The 26,680-nt window shown below is 35.2% G+C and overlaps 3 protein-coding genes across 3 annotated transcripts; all 3 read left to right on the top strand.

The window, feature by feature from the left end:
* Positions 1 to 2,436: 2,436 nt before the first annotated feature.
* On the top strand, positions 2,437 to 3,396 carry LOC112865470 (olfactory receptor 56B2-like). The gene has a single exon (XM_025928568.1). The coding sequence runs from the start codon at positions 2,437 to 2,439 to the stop codon at positions 3,394 to 3,396; it is 960 nt and encodes a 319-aa protein (XP_025784353.1).
* An 8,209-nt stretch (positions 3,397 to 11,605) lies between these two features.
* On the top strand, positions 11,606 to 12,589 carry LOC112865682 (olfactory receptor 56B2-like). The gene has a single exon (XM_025928764.1). It carries the CDS (start codon positions 11,606 to 11,608, stop codon positions 12,587 to 12,589), a length of 984 nt encoding a protein of 327 aa, XP_025784549.1.
* A 7,514-nt stretch (positions 12,590 to 20,103) lies between these two features.
* Positions 20,104 to 21,063, top strand: LOC112865467 (olfactory receptor 56B2-like). Its single transcript, XM_025928565.1, has one exon. The coding sequence runs from the start codon at positions 20,104 to 20,106 to the stop codon at positions 21,061 to 21,063; it is 960 nt and encodes a 319-aa protein (XP_025784350.1).
* Positions 21,064 to 26,680: the final 5,617 nt, after the last annotated feature.

Below are 26,680 nucleotides of genomic sequence, written 5' to 3'. Positions count from 1 at the left end.
CTTGACTGATCTGTGATGACACCAGGTCAGTATTCAAGGAGTATTCTTATTAATTAGTTTGTCTTATGTTGCTTTGCTACTTCCAAAAAGTGTTGCTTTTTTTTTTTTTTTAATTTTTTTTTTCAATGTTTATTTATTTTTGGGACAGAAAGAGACAGAGCATGAACGGGGGAGGGGCAGAGAGAGAGGGAGACACAGAATCGGAAACAGGCTCCAGGCTCCGAGCCATCAGCCCAGAGCCTGACGTGGGGCTCGAACTCACGGACCGCGAGATTGTGACCTGGCTGAAGTCGGACGCTTAACCGACTGTGCCACCCAGGCGCCCCAAGTGTTGCTTTTTGAAGTATCTAATCTTTCATTCTCCTATAAGAAATAACGTAAAAGAGAAATGTAGGTTGGAAAAGTGCATAAAGAACACCTTGACATCTCTGACTCATCCACTATGCAACACAACATTAATTATCATCTTATGATGCCTGGCCATTCTGGGAGGAACATTAACATGTACTATACATGCAGATGCATCCACTGCGATGTGGGCAAGGGGGAATGAAAGGGCTGAATTCAATATTCATATTTAAGTGTGAGGCCCAGAGTGTCCAAGAACACTGGATGTCCATCACATATTCCTCCAGGAATTAACCATGTGGATTCTTTTCTAAAAAAAGTCTCTGAGTAAAGACCTATAAACACTGATAACTAAGGATGTCAACAATGGAGCAAAGAGGTCCCCAGGAGGACCAAAGTAAATCCTACCAATTGCTGAGACTCAATCATCACCTGGAGTTTCACATCAGCTTCAAAGACTTTTTATTAACTGTGAATTCATGCTCAAAGATTGCAAGATATTTGGCAAATAGATCCAAAATTAAAGATAAAAGATCAAGGTATAAAAATTAAAAAAAATTGAAAGTAATATCTTATGAAAATAACAGATATAAAACAGAATAGGTATATTTACATAAATACATATCTTCTTAATATACAACTCTTCATTATGATATATATATATAATAGAATGTGTTTACTTGGGTGAGGAAGAATATATGTGTCATGTCTATGTATACACTGCTCTTCTGTAGATACTATAATTTGAACCACAATATCTTCCAAATACTCTGTTTTTATATTAAGTTCTTAATACGTCCAGTTTTAAGGGAAATAATAATAAATAGCACATATTTGGTAGAAGTACATCATAAAATTCTGTTTCACTTTTACCTCTTAATGAAGAAATTATTGAATTAAGGAATTGTTTAGATATACAGTAATTCAGTACTATGATTTAAAACACTTATCTCAAACTCATTTTCTCAAAAACATGTATTACTCATTACAGTGAGAGGATCTACTTGGCTCCAAGAGGAAAAGTATGTAGAAATAGGATAAAGTTACTCAAAACTTGAATCAATTGGATTTAAAGAGCACTGAGATTCCTGAAACACGTTTCTCTCTGTTCTAGTTACTTGGATTTGGGTAAGTAATTAGAAATTTTGGAAATTTGTTTCTTCACAAAAAAATTGGGTATACTAATTTACTCCATGCATTTTCATTAAAACTAAATAATATTCATGAATACCTCAAAAAATCCCATGTACCTGAGTAAAAGCAATAATTTTCAAAATCTATAACCTGATCCATGGCCTAAGTGTCTTAATGCCTAATCATTCTATTCTCATTCTGTACTCTCTCAATGCCTAAACATCTCTACTCTCATTCTGTACTCTCATTCTATACCTGCAAATTATTTGTTGCCCAGAGCTGGAAGGATGAGTCAAACAGTCTGTAAAGAAAGTAACCCCATAGCAAAATCAAAGTGAAGAGGCCAGCTTGTGGTATCAGGTCACTTTTCTCTTATTCAGGCTCCATGATTTACCAGACAGAAGATAATGACCAAGGTCCTGAAAATTCTACTGTGCAATTCTTCAATTATGGAAGGGTGTAAATAATATGTTCTGTCTTATGGAGCTTTTAGGATGATTAACTGACTTAACACATAGAAAGTGCTATCACAGTTTTCATTTCACTAGAAGTGTCCACAAATATTAATGGCAGGATGAGAATAATGAAGATGAAGAATCCTCAATTTCAACACCTTAAACATGGATAACTTCTTTTCCAAGTGTAATCAGAGAGGTTATTAAAAATAATGACCCTGGGGCCCCTGGTGGCTCAGTCAGTTAAATGTCCGACTTGGCTTAGGTCATGACCTAGTGGTTCATGGGTTTGATCCTCCCTTGGGCTCTGTGCTGACAGCTTGGAGTTTGAAGCTTGTTTTGGATTCTGTGTTTCCCTCTCTGCCTCTTCCTCAACTGTCCTCTCTCTTTCTCTCTCTCTCTCTCTCTCTCTCCTTGTCTCTGTCTCTCTCTTTTTCAAAAACACATAAACACTTAAAATAAAAGAATAATGACTGAATATTTTCCCTCTTAGGGAAGGATGTTCCAGCATCCCGGAGATTCCAACATCTCTAAGTTCCAGGTCTCTGAGTTCATTCTGATGGGATTCCCAGGCATTCACACCTGGCAGCACTGGCTCTCCCTGCCCCTGGCTCTGCTCTACCTCTTAGCTCTCACTGCCAACATCCTTATCCTGATCATCATCAATCAGGAGGCCACACTGCATCAGCCTATGTACTATTTCCTAGGGGTCCTGGCGGTAGTAGACATGGGTCTGGGTACCAACATCATGCCCAAAATTTTGGCTATTTTATGGTTCAACGCTAAGGCCATCAGTCTCCCTGAGTGCTTTGTGCAGATGTATGCTATACATTGCTTTATGGGCATGGAGTCAGGTATCTTTGTCTGTATGGCTATAGATAGATATGTAGCCATTTGTAAACCACTACACTATCCAGCAATAATCACTGAATCTTTTGTGGTCAAAGCAACTGTGCTCATGGCCCTCCGAAATACCCTAACTACCATCCCAGTGCCTGTGTTGGCTGCTCAGAGACACTACTGCTCACAGAACCAAATTGAGCACTGCCTGTGCTCTAATCTTGGAGTCACTAGCTTATCCTGTGATGACAGGACAATCAACAGCATCTACCAGCTACTTCTGGCATGGACACTGATGGGGAGTGACCTGGCTTTGATTTTTTTATCATATGCTTTGATACTTCACTCGGTGCTAAAGCTGAACTCAGCAGAAGCTGCTTCCAAAGCCCTAAGTACCTGCACTTCCCACTTCATCGTAATCTTATTTTTCTACACAGTTGTCATTGTCATTTCCATCACCCATAGTGAAGCAATCACACTTCCCCTTGTCCCAGTTCTTCTCAATGTACTTCAAAATACCATTCCTCCTGTCCTCAACCCCATGGTGTATGCACTCAAGAATAAGGAGCTGAGACAGGGCTTGCATAAGTTTCTAAAGCTAAACACTAAGGGCAACTAACATGACCATGAGGCTTACTTTTAATTTTCATATTAATTCATCGATTATATTCTCAAACACTGCATATTGCAGAAAGAACTAAGGAACATATAATCTGGCAACTACTCAGTATAAGAAATCTGGTGAAAATGAAACTTCAAAATATAAAGTGGTAACTACATTTGAAACATTGGTTGTCAAGAATGATTTCCAGATGAACGAAATGATGCTTATTATCTCAAGGAATCCAAGGGAGGGATGAATAGAATATTCATCTCACTTTTTTACCTGGTTTCCCTAGCTAAAACTTCTAGATAATGTGTAATTGAGGTAGTTAGAACAGATATCTGCCAATCTTTTTTAAATTGGAGTTTAATTGACGTGCATTGGTGTAAGTAATGATACTGATACTGATACTGCCATTTGTCTTTTGCTTTCTAATGTGTCATATATATTTTTAAGTGGACAAAAGTACTTGAATAGACATTTCTCTAAAGAAGATGTGCAATTGCCATCAGGCACATAAAGACATGCTCATCTTGTTTGTCATTAGACAAATTCAAATGAAACCACAATAGACCCCATATATCCCCTAAAATGGCTGTAATTTTTTTTAAGTTTATTTTTGAGAGAGAGACAGAGCATGAGTGGGGAGGGGCCGAGAGACGGGGAGACACAGATCCGAAGCAGGCTCCAGGCTCTGAGCTGTCAGCACAGAGCCCAACGTGGGGCTCGAACTCGTCAACCTTGAGATCATGACCTGAGCTGAAGTCGGACGCTCAAGTGACTGAGCCACCCAGGTGCCCCTAAAATGGCTGTAATTTTTTAAATTAGCCAGTGTTGGAGATTTTGTGTAAATATAACAATCCTCATACATTGTTAGTGAGAATATAAAATCATGCATGAGATGTGGAAAGCAGTTTGATATTTATTCAGAAATTTGAACGCAATTACCATATGACTCAGCAGTTCAACCTCTAAGTATATACCCAAATGAATGACAACTAATATTATAACACTAACTTATACACAAATGCTCATAATAGCAATATTAGCCAAAAAAAGGAAAGAATGGAAATGTCTATCAGCAGCCTAATAGGCAAACAGGTTGAGGCATATTCATACAAGGCATTATTATTCATCCATAAATAGGATAAAGTACTAATCCATGCTGTTACATGGCTGAACTTTGTAAGCACTGTGCTGAGTGAAAAAAGCCAGACACAAAAAGCTACCAGTTGTACATGTATGCAAAATTCCATTTATTTGGTATGTCCAGAATAAGTAAGTCCATTGAACTAGAAAGCAAATTATTTGTTGCACAGGACTGGAAGGATGGGTCAATATGGAGTACTGATTAATGACTATGAAGGTTTTTTTTGTTTTGTTTTGTTTTCTGGTTTTGTTTGGGACTGAATCCTTTCTGGAGTTATATATTTCTGATGGTAACACAGCATTGGAAATGTACGAAAAGTCACTTAATTATGCACATTAATTGATTTAAATGGGTAATAGATGATATGTGAATTTTACCTCAATAAAATAAAATTATAAAGTCGAAAACAGTGCAAAAATGTTATCTCCATATATATTTGTTGTAACATAGCTTGTGAAATAAAAAAATTAAATATTATTAAAAGTGGAAAATGGTTAAAGAAATGGTATAAGTACATGTGATGTACTTTTATGTCGTCATAATACTACTGAATAATCCTGTTAATGCTTATTACATGTCCATTGAAAATGGCAGAACTTATATGTTAATATTGTATTACCCAAACCTTTTTTCCAAAACATATAGTAAATATTTATTAAGAGAAATCAAAATTTACCCCTAAATTATGGAATTTGAGAGTTCTATTTACCTTCCTCCAAAATAATTTTCTTTTTCCAATGAATACAAATATACAGGAATGAATCTTATTATCTAATTAACATTATTAATAACTAAAATCAGATATGTTGCTATCATCACCATCATCATTATTATCTCAAAATTTGGGTGTCTCAATATTCTTACTTAATATGTATGCATAATAAGCCTGATCTTTGAATGAATTTCTACAGTGCCATAATATTTATCATCAGCCTCACTTAGAAAAAAAGAAAATAAACCAATAAAAAAGACATGCATGTATGTGAGAGTAACTCAACCTTTCTGAAACATTTTAAGTGCTTTCAACTGTGGTCCTAACGTCTTTCAGAGAAAGAAACAAAATTCTCAATAAATATTAAAATTGCTAATATTTATTGAAATTGCCTTCATTTCCATCCCCCATCCAATACTTTTCTCACACGAGTACAGAGATATAGGTATATGCATGTAAAATTATTATTTTATTTGTATATGACCTTATAGACAGTACGAATGTAAAGCTTACGTAATGTCAGAATCATGGGAGCCTAAGTTGTTACTTTTTTCTCTCCCCTTGATTTACAATATTTAAAATTAACAAACTGGCTAAGGGACTACAACTTAGTTAGTTATACCAGTGAAAAGAAAGAATAATTATGTAACATCATATAGGTGCTAATTATTGCTACCTTGACCATCATATTACGGCATATAAATGTACCAAATTATCATATTATACACCTTAATTTACACGATGTTTAAGTAAAATGGATATTAATAACAATTTAAAGATTTATTTTACTTAAGAAAATGTAAAGCTTCCACTCTTACTTGACTCCAATACCAGAACCTATATCTCCAACGTTGTGCAATATTCCTTTGGGATAAATAACACATATATTTCTCTAAAGATTCAGTTCAATGGTACAGATATCAAGGGATTTAGAGTTTTCAGGCTGTGAATGTACATATATGGTAGAATCATAATGTTTTTGACCCATACCCTGAACACCTGGACCAGATTGCATTCTACTCACTGTTTTTGCTGTTCAGAAACTAAGGTATTAAAGAAAGCACAAAAGTGGAACTGACAAAATTCTTGTTGTTTTTGTTAGTACTGAGATAAATTAGGGAGAGTCTTTGAGAGTATATGAATTGAATTGATTTCTATTTCAGAATTACAGGTTTGATTCCATCCACCCATTTGAAGGCATAATTGTTGTCAAAGTTTGGGTTTTCTTAAAAAATGTTTATTTCCCCAATTCTCAGGTTACAATTTAGTGCAACTAAATTTCCATGATGTTATCAATATCTTTTATCTTCCTAACCAAATAGGAATCACTGGTCCTGTTCAGCAGAAGTTAGGTATGAATCACCCCATATGATACGAGGAAATGGTGGCGAGCTAGAGAATAGTTCTCAGTCATGGTCAGAACACTCTTGCTCTTTACCTGCCTTCTCCTTGTTCTCAGAATGGTAATCCAACTTGCTACGTTTTAGAGAGATTTATTTGTGATATGTATCTTCCATTTTATATAACAAAACCTACTTGGAGGAACCCACTGTCATATTGAAAGAAGAGCATGAGGTTACCCTGAGGACAGTCTAGTGAGGAAACAAATGTACTGTTTATGGGGTTTGGGAAAGAGAGTAGACAATAGATGATGTAAAACTGTACTTTATAAGTGGTGATATTCCTGTGTTGATGTTACTACTTCTACATATTTGCTCACCCATAGCATAATATGAGTCCATTTTCCTTAGAGAAAAATTAAATTATAATGTATTGAAATTACTTAAATTTGTTTTAGAAAAATTCTAATATAATTGGTGGTTAATACTATATTACTCAGTTAATTCGGATCTTTAGCTGAGATTTTATTTTATTTTATTTTATTTTACCATTTTTATTTATTTTTGAGACAGAGAGAGACAGAGCATGAACGGGGGAGGGGCAGAGAGAGAGGGAGACACAGAATCAGAAGCAGGCTCCAGGCTCCGAGCCATCAGCCCAGAGCCCGAAGTGGGGCTCAGACTCACGGACCGCGAGATTGTGACCTGAGCTGAAGTCGGATGCTTAACCGACTGAGCCACCCAGGCGTCCCTTTAGCTGAGATTTTAAAAATGCATTGAAGATTAACCTAAATGACTCATATAACAATAATACCAGTTATAGTAATCACAGTAGAATTATCCAAAGGAAACACAAGGAACATAAAAAGGATATTTATCTCAGATATAAAAATATGTTCTTAAGAATGGAGTACACGTAATCTAAGAGACATAATTCCTGTTATCACTTTATGGGTATTCTACATTCTCCTGTTGCATGAACACCTGGTGCCAAGAGTTGACTATTCAAAAGTATTGAGAGGGAGAAATGAGAAATGATCCTATTTTTTTCAACAACTTTGACACAGGTCAAATTACATCAGTCAATGCATTTCAAAGTCTATTGCATTTCCATAGTAATTATTACACACATATATATATGTATATATACATATACATATGAATTATTATAGTTTTGTTTCTTAATAATAATTTTGAAATGAAATATGAAAAATATAATGTATACAAACATTAAGTAGAAATTTACAAGACTGACAAAAAGAAATGATGACAATATTGGTGAATAAGGGAAGACGCTAATATTGTAAACTCATGTTATTATTCTATCTGTACTGTACATTACAAGGCTTTTGTTAGTGTTGCAATTATGAGCTTCAATGCAATTTAAATCTATACAAGAAATGGCAGATGATTGCTATACAAGAAACTGAAGATTAGCTAATGAGTTTCAATATATTTAAGTGAATTCCCCACTTTTGAATTTTCCACTGTGGCTTAATAAAGTGAAAAATGTTATTTCAGAGTTTTCTATTATTTTTTAAATGGAAAATCATTTCATAACTGCAAATGAAACACTTTGTAGAATCATAGAGAATAGAACTGTGTCAAGCATGTAATCTTGTCTCTCAAAAGTGATCTTGATCCAAAATTTGCTTGTTTGGTCTCATTCTTGTCTGACATTAATATCTCTGGACTAGTTTTGGGGTATGCATTTCGTGTGTATGTGTGACTTTTGTTAACCAAAAGTCTTTGTGCATACTTTGTGTATGGTTTGCTTTGCACATCTTGTTCAAAAATATTTTTATTTGTATATATGCATATATTTTTATAGCATAAGTTTGTATATAAAATCACTATGAGGTGTGAACCAAATGTAGTATATGTTACTTAATTGACCCTTATTTCCCAATCCAAAACATTTGTTTTTCTTGCTGCCTTATTATTTTTCTGCTTTTTTATGCTTCTTCTGATTTATCTATTTTATGATGGGGACTTTTTTTGAAATTTAGGTTTTCTATAAATTTATGAAGTACACATTATAGTTCAGCTTCCTATACTGTTCTCCAAAAAATTATACTCTACAAAAAATAGTATTTTGACTGCCTATAAGAATACTCAAAGTCTATTATGAAGTTTGAGTTATTTTTACATTAGTCATTCACTCACTCACCAACCCCTGTTGACATCTAACACGTGCACAATGTCTTGCTAGACACTGCAAATACAAATATAAAAATAAATATAAATATAAATATAATATGTATTTAATGTATAAAGTGTTTGGTTAAACTGACTGACACAAGAACATCAGTAGGTTTTTACAATACCATCATGTTAGAATAGAAAAAAGAGATTGATCCATTGGCAAATATACTCCTCACATACAAAGCCTGCCACTTTTCCAATTATTTGATATTAAGAACATTTAAGGGGTGGGTCTCTCTCCTTTCCGAGAAACAGTTGTTCTTCTGAAGAAGGTGATGACTGCAGCTGGATTCGGTGGTGGGAGGACACAAAATAGATTGGAGGGGTGTCAAATCAAATGCCAAAATTATCAGCGTGAGCTGAGTAGGAAACAGCAAACAGCAATAGAACAGATAGCTGATCTGGTAGAATCCTAATCATGTTTCAGGTCTAAGAGCATTTGTCTTTTCCTCTTTGAAAACTTTCCTGATCTCCACGAAAAGTTGGCTTAGTACCCTTTCCCTCTAGTTTTGCCTGATCTGTGATGACACCAGAACCATCTTCAAGGAGCATTCTTATTAATTAGTTTGCCTTATGTTGCTTTGCTACTTCCAAAAAGTGTTGCTTTTTGAAGTATCTAATCTTTCTTTCTTCTATGAGAATAAATATAAAAGAGAAATGTAGGTTGGAAAAGTGCATAAAGAACACCTTGATATCTCTGATTCATCCATTATGCAACACAACATTAATTATCATCTTATGATGCCTGGCCATTCTGGGAGGAACATTAACATGTACTATACATGCAGATGCATCCACTGCGATGTGGGCAAGGGGGAATGAAAGGGCTGAATTCAATATTCATATTTAAGTGTGAGGCCCAGAGTGTCCAAGAACACTGGATGTCCATCACATATTCCTCCAGGAATTAACCATGTGGATTCTTTTCTAAAAAAAGTCTCTGAGTAAAGACCTATAAACACTGATAACTAAGGATGTCAACAATGGAGCAAAGAGGTCCCCAGGAGGACCAAAGTAAATCCTACCAATTGCTGAGACTCAATCATCACCTGGAGTTTCACATCAGCTTCAAAGACTTTTTATTAACTGTGAATTCATGCTCAAAGATTGCAAGATATTTGGCAAATAGATCCAAAATTAAAGATAAAAGATCAAGGTATAAAAATTAAAAAAATTGAAAGTAATATCTTATAAAAATAACATATAAAGCAGAATATATATACATAGATATATAGATATATATCTATGTATATATAATTTCACCTTTAATTTACCTTTCTTCACTATAAGTGTAAAGGAAAGTTTTTACATGAGTTACAGTGAGTTTATCCATCAAGTCCAATCCTCTACTATAATTTTGAACAGATTATTTTTAAAATATTCTCTGTTTCTATTAAGTCCTTAATATTTCCATTATTGCAAGGATATAAATAATAAATTACACGTATTTGGTAGAATTACTTCATGAAAATTTGTTTCAGTTTTTACATTAAAATAAAGAAAGGCTTAAATATAAGAATTTGCTTAGATATGTGGTAATAATTTATTCATTTGTTTTAAAAACATTTATCCATTTATCTCAAACTCATTTTCATTAAAGATTCACTTTAATTATCATAGTGTGAGTAGCTGTACAGCTCCAAGAAGAAAAAATATGTTAAAGAGAGGAAACCAAAAACAACTGGATTTAAAGAATACTGAGATACCTGAAACATATTTCTCTCTGTTATAATTACTTTGATTTGAGCAGGTCATTCACAATTCTGGACATCAGTTTCCTCACTAAAAAAAAAGGGTAACTTACTTACTTCACACATTTTAATTAAAATTAAATAGTATTCTGGGGCGCCTGGGTGGCGCAGTCGGTTAAGCGTCCGACTTCAGCCAGGTCACGATCTCGCGGTCCGTGAGTTCGAGCCCCGCGTCGGGCTCTGGGCTGATGGCTCAGAGCCTGGGGCCTGTTTCCGATTCTGTGTCTCCCTCTCTCTCTGCCCCTCCCCCGTTCATGCTCTGTCTCTCTCTGTCCCAAAAATAAATAAACGTTGAAAAAAAAAATTTAAAAAAATAAAATAAAATTAAATTAAATTAAATTAAATAGTATTCAGGGGCGCCTGGGCGGCTCAGTTGGTTGAGTGTCTGACGTCAGGTCAGGTCATGATCTCACAGTTTATGAGTTCAAGAACCACATCAGGCTCTCTGCTAACAGCTCAGAGCCTGGAGCCTGCTTTGGATTCTGTATCTCTTCATTTCTCTGCCTTCCCATGCTCATGCCCTTCTCGCTCTGTCACTCAATAATAAATAAATGTTAAAAAAAAAATAAAATTAAATAGTATTCATGAATACTTAAAATATTCTCATGCACTTGAATCAAAACAGAGTTCTCTTTAGTAATCTATATTCTGATCTGTGACTTAAGTGTCTCAACACATAAACATCTCTGTTTTCCCTCTGTATGTTAGGTGTCTAGAGAAAGTATCAGAGCACTTTCCTCTTCTCCAGGTTCCATGATTTACCAGACAGAAGATAATGACCAAAGTCCTGACAATGCTAATGTGCAATTCTTCAATCATGAGAAGATGTAAATAATGTGTCCTGCCTATGGAGCTTTTAGGATGATTGGCTGAGGCAACATGTACAATGCACTACCATGTTTACTGTTTTGCTAGAAATTTCCAATAAATGATAGTGGCAGTATCAGAATAATTAAGACGAAGACTTCTCCATTTCTAAAACTTAAACCTCGGTGCCTTCTTTTCAAAAATAATTAGAGAGGTTATTAAGAATAATGACCCTGAATGCTTTCCTTCTTAGGGAAGGATGTTCCAGCATCCCGGAGATTCCAACATCTCTAAGTTCCAGGTCTCTGAGTTCATTCTGATGGGATTCCCAGGCATTCACACCTGGCAGCACTGGCTCTCCCTGCCCCTGGCTCTGCTCTACCTCTTAGCTCTCACTGCCAACATCCTTATCCTGATCATCATCAATCAGGAGGCCACACTGCACCAACCTATGTACCATTTCCTGGGGATCCTGGCTGTGGTAGACATGGGACTGGCTACCACCATCATGCCCAAGATTTTGGCCATCTTATGGTTCAGTGCCAAGGCCATCAGTCTCCCTGAGTGTTTTGCTCAGATGTATGTCATACATTGTTTTGTGGGCATGGAATCAGGTATCTTTGTCTGCATGGCTATAGATAGATATGTAGCCATTTGTAAACCATTACACTATCCAGCAATAATCACTGAATCTTTTGTGGTCAAAGCAACTGTGCTCATGGCCCTCCGAAATACCCTAACTACCATCCCAGTGCCTGTGTTGGCTGCTCAGAGACACTACTGCTCACAGAACCAAATTGAGCACTGCCTGTGCTCTAATCTTGGAGTCACCAGCTTATCCTGTGATGACAGGACAATTAACAGCATCTACCAGCTACTTCTGGCATGGACACTGATGGGGAGTGACCTGGCTTTGATTTTTTTATCATATGTTTTGATACTTCACTCAGTGCTGAAGCTGAACTCAGCAGAAGCTGCTTCCAAAGCCCTAAGTACCTGCACTTCCCACCTCATCCTAATCCTATTCTTCTACACAGTTGTCATTGTCATTTCTATCACCCATAATGCAACAATGACGTTTCCCCTTGTCCCAGTTCTACTCAATGTACTACACAATGTCATTCCTCCTGCCCTCAACCCCATGGTATATGCACTCAAGAACAAGGAGCTCAGGCAGGGCTTGTATAAGCTTCTGAAGCTGAACATCAAAGGCAACGAATGTGGAAGAGGCTCACTTAGGTAATTTTCCCACATATTTATCCATTATATTTTCTAATCATTATACGTGGTTGAAGAAGTAGGGTACATGGGCATTGTGCCTACTTCAGTTACTGTAAGGAATCTCTTTTGTAAATGAAGCTTCCAAAAAGGGGGTGAAACTGATATTTCAAATCTTGTAAGTCAGGAAGGATCTTCATCATAACACAATGATGCCACTTATCTCAAGGAATCCAAGGAAGGGACAAGTAGAATATTCATCTCATTTTCCATGCTAGTTGCTTGGCTACAATTTTAGACAGTGTTGAGTGGAAGTGGTTAGAGTAGATACTGCCACTCTCTTCTTTTTAATTGGAGAGTTTAATCCATGCACATTTATTTGCTTACTGAAACATAGGACTTATTCCTGCCATTTGTCTATTTGCTTTTAAATGCGCCTTATATATTTTTAAATGAACAAAATACTTGAGTAGACATTTTTTTAAAGATGTGTAAGTGCCATCAAGCACATAAAGAAATGTTCAATATCATTAGTCATTGGACAAATTCAATTCAAAACCATGATTTGTATTTCCCTGATGATATTATACGTGATATTATACGACATTCTACATCCTTTCAAATGGCTGTAATTTCTTTTTCTTAATCAAGTAAGCAAGTGTTGGATTTTGTGGCTACAGTGGAATCATTGTGTATTGCTGGTGGGAATGTAAAATCATGCAAGAGATGTGGCAAACAGCTCAGGAAAATAGACAAAAAGTTAAGTACACTTACCATATAATTCAACAATGCAACTCCTAAGTATATACCCAGACTACTTAAAAATAGGTATTACTATAAAAGTTTGTAAACGAATGTTCCTAGTAGCATTATTTGCCAAAAAAATGGGAATAACCAAAATGTCCATCAGCTTTTAAATGGAAAAAGAGAATTAGATGTAGTCACACAAGAAAATTAATCTCTATTAGTATAAAGTACTGATACGTGGTGTTATAGATATTAACTTTGAAAACATTCTAAGTGAAAAAGCCAGACACAGAAGACTACATCTTGTATGATTCCATTTATATGAAGTGTTCAGAACAGGTAAGTCTACTGAATTAGAAAGCAAATTGGTTATTTCCCAGGGTAGGAGAGACAGGACAATTAATGTTTATTGAGAATCCTTCTGAGGTAATGAAATGTTCTGGAATTATATAGTGCTGATGGTTTCAGAGCCATTTAATTTACATTTCAAATGGTAAAATGGTTAATTTTATGGTATGTGGATTTTACCCAATAAAAAATAAAATAAAATAAAATAAACTGTCAAAAGTGTTCTCTACACATGTGCTTATTGTTTCAATCCTGCAATATAAAGAACATATATGTCTAAGAATAGAAAAATGGATAAACAAACCATGTAATTATGTATGATAATACTTTTATTTAATTATAATATTACTGAATAATCTTGTTTGAGTTGCTTATTATATAATGTCAATTGAAAATTGCAAGATTTATATTTTAAAATGATAGTGTCTAATTTTTTTCAAAAATGTATATAACAAATGTTTATTAAGAAATGTATAAGAAGTTACCTGTAGTCTTTTTAATTTGAGTTCAAGTTATCTCCTTCATCATTATATCTCAAAATTTGGGCACCTAAATATTTCTAACTTAATATATCAGCTAGTTAACTGGGACTTTTGATGAATTTCTACAATGCCAAAATATTCATCATCAACCTTATTTTTTAAAAAAATCTAATAAACATATGAATGAACGTGTATGAGAGTGATTACAACATTCTGACACATTGTAAATACTGTCAAATGCATCCTACTGGTCCAACAGAGAAAGAAACACAACTCTTCAATCAATATTAAAATTGGTAGCATTCAGTAGATGTTGCTGTGTTTATTCCAATCTTCCCCATATATAATTCTCTTACACAAGCAGATACAAACACATGCACATAAAATTACTGTCTTATTTATATATCATCTTATAGGTGACAAGAAGGTAAAGTTTCCATTCATTTTCCTCCTCAGATAAGGTTTGACTAGAGTCTCATATCAGCACCATATCAGAGTCTCATAGAGCACCTATGCTCTAATGTGGCAAAATAGCCCCTTGGGATAGATAACACACCTTTTTTTTCTTTAAGGATTCAGTTCAACAGCATAGATATCAAGGGATTTAGAGGTTTAGAGCTGTACATATACATATATTGTAGAATTGTCATTTTTTTACCAAAACCCTCAACATCTAGACCAGATTGCATTCAGCTCATTGTTTTTGCTGTCCAGAAAGTAAGGTATTAAAAGAATATAAAAAGTGGGACTAGTAATAGGATTTTTGCTGTTCTTCTTAGTTCTAAGTTGAACTGAGGGAAGCTCTCATAAAGAAGAGACAGGATTTGAGTGCCTATGAATTGATTATTATATTCTCAGAAACACAGGTTTGATTGCATCCACCCATGTGAAGGCAGCGGTGTTGTAAAATATTGGGTTTTCTTGAAAATTTTTATTTCCTCAATTCTCACATTGCAATTTAGTGTAAATTTGCAACATGATTATGAATATCTATGCTATTTTCCTAAATAAATAGGAATTATTGGTTCTAGAAGTCCCATATGAATTACCTTCATGACAAGAATAAATAGAATAACTAGAGAATATTTTTCAGTCCTGGTCAAAATACTCTTGCTTTTTACCTGCCCTCCTATTGTCTCAGAATGAGATTCTAATGTACTTGCTTCATTTCTAGAGAGATTTATTTGTGACTGTGTTTCTTCCATTCTAGATAGCAAAACCTACTTGAAGGAACTCACTGTCATATTGACACAGTGACATGACATTACACAGAGTGAGAAAACAACCTTACTCTTTATAGGGTTTGGAAAAGAGAACAGACAAGAGACCATATAAAATTGTACTTTAGTAATGGTAATACTCCTTTGTTAATGTTACTGCTTGAATACCCCTGCCCACCCACCCTTAGCATGATATCAGTCCATTTCTCTTGCAGAAAAATTAAAGTACAATATATTTAAATCATTTAATCTTGTTTTGGAAAAAGTCTGATATAATTTGTCATTAATACCATATTACATGGTGTTAACCGGTATCTTTAACCAAAAGTTTTGCAAATGTATTGAAGATGGACCTAAATGTCTCATAAAAATAAAACCAGTTTTAGTAACCAACACTAGAACTATCAAAGAGAAACACGAAGAACATAACTAGGATATTTATATCACATATAGGAAACATATTCTTTAGAAAGGAGCAAAATTAATCTCAGACATACTTCCTATTCTTAATTTATGGGGATCTAGCTTTCCCCAATTTTTCTACTTTCTTCAGCGCATAAAAACATAGTGTCAACAACTGACTGGTTAAAAATACTGAGAGGGAGAAATGAGGAATGATCCAATTTTTTAAACAGTTTTAACAATTTGTACACCCTATTGAAATGTTTATCAATAATATATTTCTAAGTCTATCTTATTTTCATAGTAATCACTTATTTTTATGGGTAGGTAATTATGTATCTGTACCCATATATGAATTGTAATACTTCTATTCCTTAATGATAATTTCAAAAAAAAAGTGAAAGACATAATGTGGTATACAAACATTAAGTAGAAATGTATAAGCTGGACAGAAACTTGATGACAATATTGGTATGAAAAAAATCCAGATTCTTATACTGCAAACTCATATTATTATTTTGTCATTAACACAAATTACAAGGCTTTTGTTAGTCTTTCAGTGATTAGCTTCTAGTCTATACCAGTGTTGCCAAACAGGAAGTTGAAAAACAACCAGAGTTGTTAAATATTTAAGCGAATTCCTCTTTTAAAAAATTTCTACCCCAGGACGCCTGGATGGCTCAGTCGGTTAAGCGTCTGACTTTGGCTCAGGTCATGATCTCACAGTTCATGAGGTCAAGCCTGGCACCGGGCTCTGCACTAGTGGTCTGAAGCCTGCTTGGGATTCCCCCTCTCTCTGTCTCTGTCTGCCCCTTTTCCACTTGCATTCTCTCTCTCTCTCTCTCTCTCTCTCTCTCTCAAAATACATAAATAAACTTAAAAAAATAAAAACAAAAATTTTCTACCATGTACTAATAAAGTGAAAACGATATTGTCAGTATTTTCTGTGTGGAAAAATGTATTAAACCTTTGATGATTAAATAATTTGGTACAATCAACTTTAATTGTATGCCATCTATTATTTCTCAAAGATGACCTTTATCCCACTTCTGTTTTTGTTTTCTATTTTGTGTGACATTAATATTTCCGGCCAAATTTTGTTTTATGTGTTTGTTGTGTTAGTATGTATTTTGTTTCCCCAAAATATCTGTGCATAATTTGTGTATTGCTTTATATATATATATATATATATACACACATATATATATGCATATGTAAATTATATATGTATATTTTTATTGCATATGTGTATATAAAATCACTAGGTAATATGACCAATTAATAGTGTAGTTTAATTGACCTTTACTGCCCAATCCTAAATGCATGTTTTTTTCTCTGCTTTATTTTTTTCTTCGCTTTTTTTTGGGATTTCCTTTGTTTAATCTATTTTATGAAAAAGGATTTTTAATTTTTTACAATTTTAAGTTTCTTTTGTAAGAAGTAGTTCTGTTTCTTCTGGTGGTTCCTTTTGTGCTTTTCAAAGAATAATATTTGGACAACAGCATACTAATTCTTAAAGTCTATTAGGAAATTTAAATCATTTTCATTCATCTGTTTATTTACTCAAAAACATCTGTAATATCTAATATGTGCATGATGCCTTGCTAGACACTGCAAATACAAATGTAAATACAATATGTACAAATATTAAGGGTTTGGTTAAATTGTGGCTGATTCAAGAACATCAGTAGGCTTTTACAATACCATCATGTTAGAATAGAAAAAAGAGATTGGTCCATCAGGAGATATACTCCTTACCTACAAAGCCTGCCACTTTTCCAATTATTTGATATTAAGAACATTTAAGGGGTGGGTCTCTCTCCTTTCCGAGAAACAGTTGTTCTTCTGAAGAAGGTGATGACTGCAGCTGGATTCGGTGGTGGGAGGACACAAAATAGATTGGAGGGGTGTCAAATCAAACGCCAAAATTATCAGCGTGAGCTGAGTAGGAAAGAGCAAACAGCACTAGAACAGATAGCTGATCTGGCAGAATCCTAATCATGCTTCAGGTCCTAAGAGCATTTGTCTTTTCCTCTTTGAAAACTTTCCTGATCTCCACGAAAAGTTGGCTTAGTTGCCCTTTCCCTCTAGTTTTGCCTGATCTGTGATGACACCAGAACCATCTTCAAGGAGCATTCTTATTAATTAGTTTGCCTTGTGCTGCTTTGCTACTTCCAAAAAATGTTGCTTTTTGAAGCATCTAATCTTTCATTCTTCCATGAGAATAAAGATAAAAGAGAAATGTAGGTGGAAAAACTAATCTCCAAGGCACAGATGCAAATCTTGTTGGGGAATTTGATTGCATAAAACTAAGTTAATGGAGCAAGGTTTGGCCAAGGGGTCAGGGGACAACACCTCCAAATTCTGGTTCTAGTTTCCCTGGAAAGATTTTGTTTTGTTTTGTTTTTTTTAACTTGAACTTTAAACATGTAATAACATGATTTTTTGGCAAACCAAAAAAAATTTTGATATTTTTAATCCATCCACTATCCTTAATATTAAATATTCCCTTATGATGACTGGAAGACTGGAAGTTTATTTTGAGAAGAAATTTTAACAAATACTATATATATATATATATATATATATGATGAAAGCCAAGGATGAGGCATCATAAAAAATGAGAGGGTAGAATTCAATATTCACACTAAATGTGAGAAACCCAGTGTTCATCTACTACTCAACTCCAAACTAGCAACCAGTCATATATTCCTGCAGGAAGTAAGTTGGTGGGTTATTTTCTGAACAAATTCAGAGTCCCTGAGAAAAGACATATAACACTGATCACTAAGAATGTCTACAAAGAAGCAGTAGTCCCTATAAGAGCTCTCAAAGGAAAAGATACCAACTGATGATATGTACTCATCACCTGGAATCTCAAGTAAGCCTTCAAAGGCTCTTCTGTATTAAGTGTAATTTAATAGTCAAATGTTGCATAACATTTGAGGAATAGTTCCCAAACTAAAGTTAAAAGATAAAGCAAGCTAGCAAAAATATGATTCAACCTTAGAAGTTATAAAAACAATAGATATGAAGCAGAATATGTATATTAATACAAATACATAACTTAGTTTATTTTTCTTCACTATGTTATAAGCACACAGCATGTCATTACACGGTTTGAGATTAGTATATCCACCAGTCTACATTAACATTAATTATTGTGTTTTATTATGCCCTTGACATTTGAAACACTGAAAACAATAATAAATAGAACATCTTTGGTAAAAACAGGTAATGAAAATCTGCTTTCAGTTTTTAATTAAAATATTATAAATGATTAAAATAAGAATGTTACAGTGTAATTTGATTATAGCAACACTTCTGTCAAATCATTTATCTTAAACTCTATTTTTTTCCCATCTGCTTTATTCATTATAGTGTGACTGGCTGGACAGCTTTAAGATGCACAAGTATGTCCCACTAGGGGAAAGTCACTCAAAGCCAGAATCAAGCGGACACAAACTACTGAGTTTCCAGGTATATTTCTTTTAGAGTAACTTGGCTTTAGACAGCTTGTTTGCATTTTTAGATATCAGTTTTCCTGTTTAAAATGGATATACTAAATTACCTCATATATTATAATGACATAATATTCATGATTATTTCACAAATTTTTGAGTACTTGAACTTTTAAAAAAGGATAATTCTTATATTCTTTCACCTAATCTGTTACCAAAAGGTTTCTCTGTATAAAAACCTCTAATCTGAATCTATACCTTTGGTTCCTAAAAAAACCAACTCTGTCACAATAAAGCTTAAGAGGCCAGGCTGTGTTACCAGATTGCTTTCATCTTGTCAGTCTCCATAACTTATAAGATGGAAGGTAATGACCAAGGTTCTGGTAACTCCAATGTCCTTATTCTTCAATTGTAAGAAGGTGGAAATAATGTGACCTGCCTTATGGAGATTTTGTGATGATTAACAGAGTTAAACATGGAATGTGCTATCATGGTTCGTGTCATTAGAAATGGCCGATCGGGGCGCCTGGGTGGCTCAGTCGGTTAAGCGTCCGACTTCAGCTCAGGTCACGGATCTCACGGTCCGTGAGTCAAGCCCCTCGTCAGGCTCTGGGCTGATGGCTTAGAGCCTGGAGCCTGCTTCCGATTCTGTGCCTCCCTCTCTCTCTGCCCCTCCCCCGTTCATGTTCTGTCTCTCTCTGTCTCAAAAATAAATAAAACGTTAAAAAAAAAGAAATGTCCGATAAATGTTAGCGGCAGGATCAGAATAATGAAGACTCCTGCATTTCAAAAACATGAAGGTGGGTAACATCTTTTAAAATACTGTCAGAGAGAATACTAAGAATTGTAACTTTGTATATGCTTTTCCCTTAGTGAAGGATGTTCCAGGATCTCACACATTCCAACATCTCTAAGTTCCAAGTCTCTGAGTTCATTCTGATGGGATTCCCAGGCATTCACACCTGGCAGCACTGGCTCTCCCTGCCCCTGGCTCTGCTCTACCTCTTAGCTCTCACTGCCAACATCCTTATCCTGATCATCATCAATCAGGAGGCCACACTACACCAACCTATGTACCATTTCCTGGGGATCCTGGCTGTGGTAGACATGGGACTGGCTACCACCATCATGCCCAAGATTTTGGCCATCTTATGGTTCAGTGCCAAGGCCATCAGTCTCCCTGAGTGTTTTGCTCAGATGTATGTCATACATTGTTTTGTGGTTATGGAGTCGGGTATCTTTGTCTGCATGGCTATAGATAGATATGTAGCCATTTGCAAACCACTACGCTATCCAGCAATAGTTACTGATTCTTTTGTGGTCAAAGCAACTGTGTTCATGGCACTTAGAAACAGCCTGGCTACCATCCCAGTGCCTGTGTTGGCTGCTCAGAGACACTACTGCTCACAGAACCAAATTGAGCACTGCCTGTGCTCTAATCTTGGAGTCACTAGCTTATCCTGTGATGACAGGACAATCAACAGCATCTACCAGCTACTTCTGGCATGGACACTGATGGGGAGTGACCTGGCTTTGATTTTTTTATCGTATGTTTTGATACTTCACTCAGTGCTGAAACTGAACTCAGCAGAAGCTGCTTCCAAAGCCCTAAGTACCTGTACTTCCCACCTCATCCTCATTTTGTTCTTTTACACAGTCATTGTTGTCATTTCTATCACCCACAGTGCAGCAATCACACTTCCCCTTGTTCCAGTTCTCCTCAATGTACTACACAATGTCATTCCTCCCGCCCTCAACCCCATAGTGTATGCACTCAAGAATAAGGAACTCAGGCATGGCTTATATAAGGCTCTTAAGTTGAACATCAAAAGCAACTAACATGGAGAAGGGGCTCACTTAGGTAATTTCCCAAATATTTATCCTTATGTTTTTCCAATCATTATGCATGACAGAAGTACTATGGAAAAAGGGAACTGTGGCAGTTTTTCAGTTAATGTAACAAATTAGTGGTAAAAATGAACTTAAAAAACAACCAGGTGACAATTAGTTTTGAAATGTTTGGCTTTCAAGCAAACATCTTACTGGAAAAGGGGACCATTCCGATTCTTACATTCCCAGGGATTCTAGGGAAAGACAAGTGAAATATACTACTTGACCTTCCTCAGACCTCTCTGAGGAGGTTTATCTTTTCTTTGCATATTTCACACTCTTTTTTTCTTGTTTAAGAATGTCTTTCTCCAGCGGTGTGCCTGGGTGGCTTAGTCAGTTAAATATCCCTTGATTTTGGTTGGGGTCATGATCTCAGGGTTCATTTAATGGTTTGTCTCATAGTTCAGGAGTTCAAGCCCCAAGTTGGAATCCCTGCTTGTGATTCTCTCTCTCTCTGTCTCTCTCTGTCTCTCCCTGCTCCTCCCTGTTCGTTCTCTATAAAAATAAATAAATAAACTTAAAAAAATGTCTTTCTCCATTTCTCAATTCACAAGGAAGAAAATACTGATTGTCCAAATTAATCATATTTATTTGTTCAATACATTTCAGTATCAATTGGAATATTTTTTCCCATTACAAATGTCCAGGGAAGCATTCTGATTGTCCATATTTATTTTGGGAAATCCTTTCTTTTTTTTTTTTTTTTTTTAAAGAAGGAGACCTGGGGTGGGGGGGAAGACCATGTTGGCCTCACTTGATATCAACCACAAACTATTTTAAATTTTTTTTTTCCAACGTTTATTTATTTTTGGGACAGAGAGAGACAGAGCATGAACGGGGGAGGGTCAGAGAGAGAGGGAGACACAGAATCGGAAACAGGCTCCAGGCTCTGAGCCATCAGCCCAGAGCCCGACGCGGGGCTCGAACTCACGGAGCGCGAGATCGTGACCTGGCTGAAGTCGGACGCTCAACCGACTGCGCCATCCAGGCGCCCCGGGAAATCCTTTCTGAAATAATTAACCATTATCCAAGATCCATACCCTTCATGCATCACTCAGTTAGAAACTAAATAATGTCCTTGGATACCAAAGTAACAAGAAATAAAAATCATGAGGGGCGCCTGGGTGGCTCAGTCGGTTGAGTGCCCAACTTTGCTCAGGTCATGATCTCACAGTTTGTGGGTTCGAGCCCCACATCGAGCTCTGTGCTGACAGCTCAGAGCCTGGAGTCTGCTTTGGGTTCTGTGTCTCCCTCTCTCTGCCCCTCACCTGCTCACGTTCTGTCTCTCAAAAATAAATAAACATTAAGAAACAATTTAAAAAAAGAAATAAAAATCATGAGAATAATACATTGTTAATGGATTATTAAAATACTGCAATCTAAGTGTCTAGAAAATAACTTTATACGAATATCAACACTAATAGAGGTCTTTGTAACTTGGCAAGACTTTAACAACTGTATATAATGAAAGCATCTTCATATTTTCCTATTTTGAATTCAGGGCATCTAGAATTGCTACACTACTTTGGGGTTTGTGGATTTGTAACATGATTTTCATGGGTTCCATGTTGATAAATTGTTGAAAGAGCAGTTTCCAGAATGAGGAGGAATGTTACAGGGGACAGTAGGCACTGAAGACGCAAAATGAAAAAAACATTTAATGTAATTTACATTGAGGTGTAGATACACTCTCATAATTTCACTGCTTATAAAATGAATAGCAAACATTATGAATGAAAAAGTATCAGGACTGTTTCTAATATTGCCGATGCCATGGTTACACTACCCTTAAAAATTTTTCTCAATGATCATAACCAAAAGACCATGGTCATGTTTGAGATAATTTTTTTTTTGTTTTTAAGCCTTTTATTCTTCTATACCAGGCTACTCACTTTTTTTTTTCAGGGGGGCTTCATCCACTTAAAGCCATCCTGTTATTCAGTCCAATCTTATTTGGGGATCTCTCTAAGTCATCTTAGAGGCAACTGAAATCTGTTTTTTCACTTGCTGTTTATTGTTTATATATTTACCTCACCACCCATTTAACTGTTGAATTGACATAGATTGCAAAAATGCTGGTGATAAAATAGGAAAAAGATAGGAATTTGTGGAAATATGGCATAAGCAAAATATGAATAAGAAAATATAATCTAATTACAAAATTCACAAACAGAAATTTATAGTTATGCTTTCACCCAAATGTGAAATTTAAGAAATTTAAGAAATGAGACAGATTAACAATGGGGGAAAAAAGAGAGAAGCAAACCATAAAACAGACTCTTAGCTGTGGAGAACAAACTGAGGGTTGCTGGAGGGGAAAAGGGTGGTGGGTTTAATGGGTGAAGGGTATTAAGGAGGCACTTGTAAGGAGCACTTTGTGTTATATGTAAGTGATGAGTCACTAAATTCTACTTCTGAAACTCATACTACACCATATGTTAGATAACTGGAATTTAAATAAAAACTCAGAACTATAAAATCAAAAGAAAAAGAAAGAAATTTATATCATGTTGCTTAAAAATTGCTACAATTGGGATTTAAATTTTCCTTCATTCATTTTGGCTACAAAAAGAAAGTTCTAAATTATAAGTTTCACAAAAGCTTAATCAAAACAAGTTGTTCTGGATGGGCTCAACATTCCTGATATTGAGATGGGAGAGGTGATATTTTGCATGAGTTCTAATCAATATAAGCACTTTTGTAACTTATGGAACTCCCAATAGCATCTCTATAACAAAAATAATGGATTTTTCCTGTTTGTTGTTTCATATAGTGTACCTCATAGGACTAAGGAAATAACAAGAAGTTTCAGTAAATGCAATTTCATAAGGGCACAGTGTTGACCTCACTGAAATCCTGGTATAAAGTTCTCTCGTATTCTTTTTCATTTAAGTGTTAAATTGTGGATATATAAATGAATATAAGAAATCAGATGTCCTTCAGTCAATCCTTTGTTAATATCACAAATATTGACTTTAAAATGTATTGAAAGTCACTAATACTAGCAGGAATTAGGGGTAATCCGTTAGTGTAATCTGTTAATTAAGGGATATTTAATGATTTTTGTTAATCAACTAGTTAAATGATATGCACAGGCTTGCACTAGATCAAGTCAAAAGATCTTTCATTTGATTATCTAAGAACCTTCTTAATTTTCACAACACAGCAGTTCATATTATAGCATATGTGCCAGTTGTACAACTGTCTGGACCTCTGGACCAAACATTCCATGAAAAGATTAATGACTTATTCATCTCTGTATCAATAGCATTTAATATAATGTAAGATGTACACTGTAAGTTATAAATGAATACTTTTGACTGAGCAAGTACATTTTCTTCACTTTAACAGCCATTGACTTATAATTTATATCACAATTAGCATAATACCCAGCTCATCGTGATGTGTTAGATTTCAGCTGCTCCAGAAGATATTAGTAGTATGAAAGAACTTTGAGAGTTGTAGGACTATACCTAAGAGATTCACTGAACCTCATGGAGCCACCTGGAGAAGTTTCAGGTCTGTCTACCTCTATATCCTGTCTAACACACATGGAGCTGTAGAATTGTGTCTAACTTCAGCAAGAGAGATAGACTGCAAATGTAAAGTTCAGCATGATGTACATCCAAACGATAAGTTACTATTAGCAATGTAGTATGTTTTAGCCTGCTAGGAACCTTAGGGTAGTGAATACCAAAACAAAAATGTCTGTTTGTACACTGGAACCCTTGATACAGGATAAGGAAATAATGTAAATGTTGCTCAGTAAGGAGTGCCCGTGTGGCTCAGGCAGTTAAGCCTTGGATTCTTGATTTCAAAATAAATAAATAAAGTTTTTAAAAAATGTCACTCAGTAAAATAAATTTCTGAAGCTTAAAAATAATGTATATCTGATATGATATAGCTCATTTTCTATCGAAGTGTAAAATAAAACATACCTTATTCTCTTCAGGCAAGTATTTTTTTCATTAATATTTATTTGGTTTGTGTTCCTGTTAAAGGTTTGGGTTCATTAATTAGCAAAAATCTGGGGGTAAGAAGGTCTCCTTCTTTTAAATTTATTTATTTACTTTGAAAGAAAGAGAGAAAGAGAGAGAGAACATGAGCAGGAGAGAAAGAGGGAGAGAGAGAGAATCCCACACAGGCTCAATGCTGCCAGTGTGAGCCTGACATGGGGCTCAGTCTCACTAGCATGAGATCAGAACCTGAGCCACTATTAAGAGTTGGTTGCTTAACCGACTGAGCCACCCAGGCACCCCAAGCAGGTCTCTTACTTTCACAAGATAGAGATAAAAACTCTCATCTGCACTGACTAGAAACTGAGACATGTCTTTTAAATGACCTTCAAAACCTGTGTAAATATCTTTACATGACTCTCTCCACATCTAGATTTGAACTTTGCCTTGAAAAAGACTGTAAAATTTTTATAGTTGCAAAGCTAGCACATGGTACAATGTCAAGCACCTTCTCAATATATGTTTTTGATTAATATAATAAGCTTTCACTATAAATGTATGTCAACATTACTGTATTACCTAGCCCATTGTTGCCATCAGCTAAAAATTTGAGATGCAAATATTAAATTAACTAAAAAAACCCAAATGTTGCTACCTTATTTTTAAAGTAATATTTTAATTGAGGTATAACAAAGACACAGATAAGAACAATTCATGACTACAAAGCTTGGTGAATTAGCATGAAGAGAACACAAGCCAGGTCAAGAAATGTATTTTCTCAGCATCTGAATTGCTCCACTCGTGCCCCTTCCAAGTCAATAACCTGAAAATAACCACTCTTTTGACTTTTATCCACATTGATTAGTTTGGGCCTGTTCTTGTGCTTTATGCAAATGCCACCTCATTATTAACTAGGCAATTTATATATAAATACTTTTTAGTTCTTATACTGCAATGAGAGCTGTTATCCATAATTCCTAAAATTACTATATGACTCATATACTTCGTGGTTCAACCTTTTCTATAATTTCCTTAGCAGCAACTTAGAGAAAATTAAATGACTGAATCAATATTTCCTTTTTCTCCTTCAGAGCAAGTAGTAGTTTAAGATGAAGATGTATAGTACACCAGTTAAAAACTTTGTCTCTGGTATCAGGACAGATCATCTTCCAGACACTAACTCAGCCCCCTATTATCTGTATGAAATCTGAATTTCATTCCTAAAATGTGGATGATAGTATGCCCTTTTATTCAACCTGTTAGTATTAGTTCATATTATAAATAAATAAAATAAATAATGAGTATCTCTCTTTAGGGAAGTGGCTTCTCACATTTATAGTCTGTTTTAGAAGAGACACTATCCCATGGTGAGTTCTCCCAGAAGAGATGTAAGGTAAAAATTTGACTTAAAGGTTTTATTTGGTAGACGATACTGGGAAACATTGATGACAGGGAACATAAGACAAGAAAGACAACGAAATCTGTACAAGGTGTGTAAATAAGCAGGTTACTGACTATAAGTACATGGGCTCAGAACATCTGGGGTTTTTTTTAAGATAATGTTATGGGACATGTATCGGCATTCTCCCACCATGAGATGAGAACACCTG

This window comes from Puma concolor, chromosome D1, assembly GCF_028749965.1.
Source record: "Puma concolor isolate L17-30 chromosome D1, mPumCon1.1.hap2, whole genome shotgun sequence".
NCBI lineage: Eukaryota > Metazoa > Chordata > Mammalia > Carnivora > Felidae > Puma > Puma concolor.
The sequence above is the reverse complement of the archived record's forward strand: the minus strand, read 5'-3'. Positions and strand labels throughout refer to the sequence as shown.

Bases quoted from the DNA above. Each gene is read 5' to 3' on its own strand.
- LOC112865470 (XM_025928568.1), top strand. From the start codon at position 2,437: ATGTTCCAGCATCCCGGAGATTCCAACATCTCTAAGTTCCAGGTCTCT.
- LOC112865682 (XM_025928764.1), top strand. From the start codon at position 11,606: ATGTTCCAGCATCCCGGAGATTCCAACATCTCTAAGTTCCAGGTCTCT.
- LOC112865467 (XM_025928565.1), top strand. From the start codon at position 20,104: ATGTTCCAGGATCTCACACATTCCAACATCTCTAAGTTCCAAGTCTCT.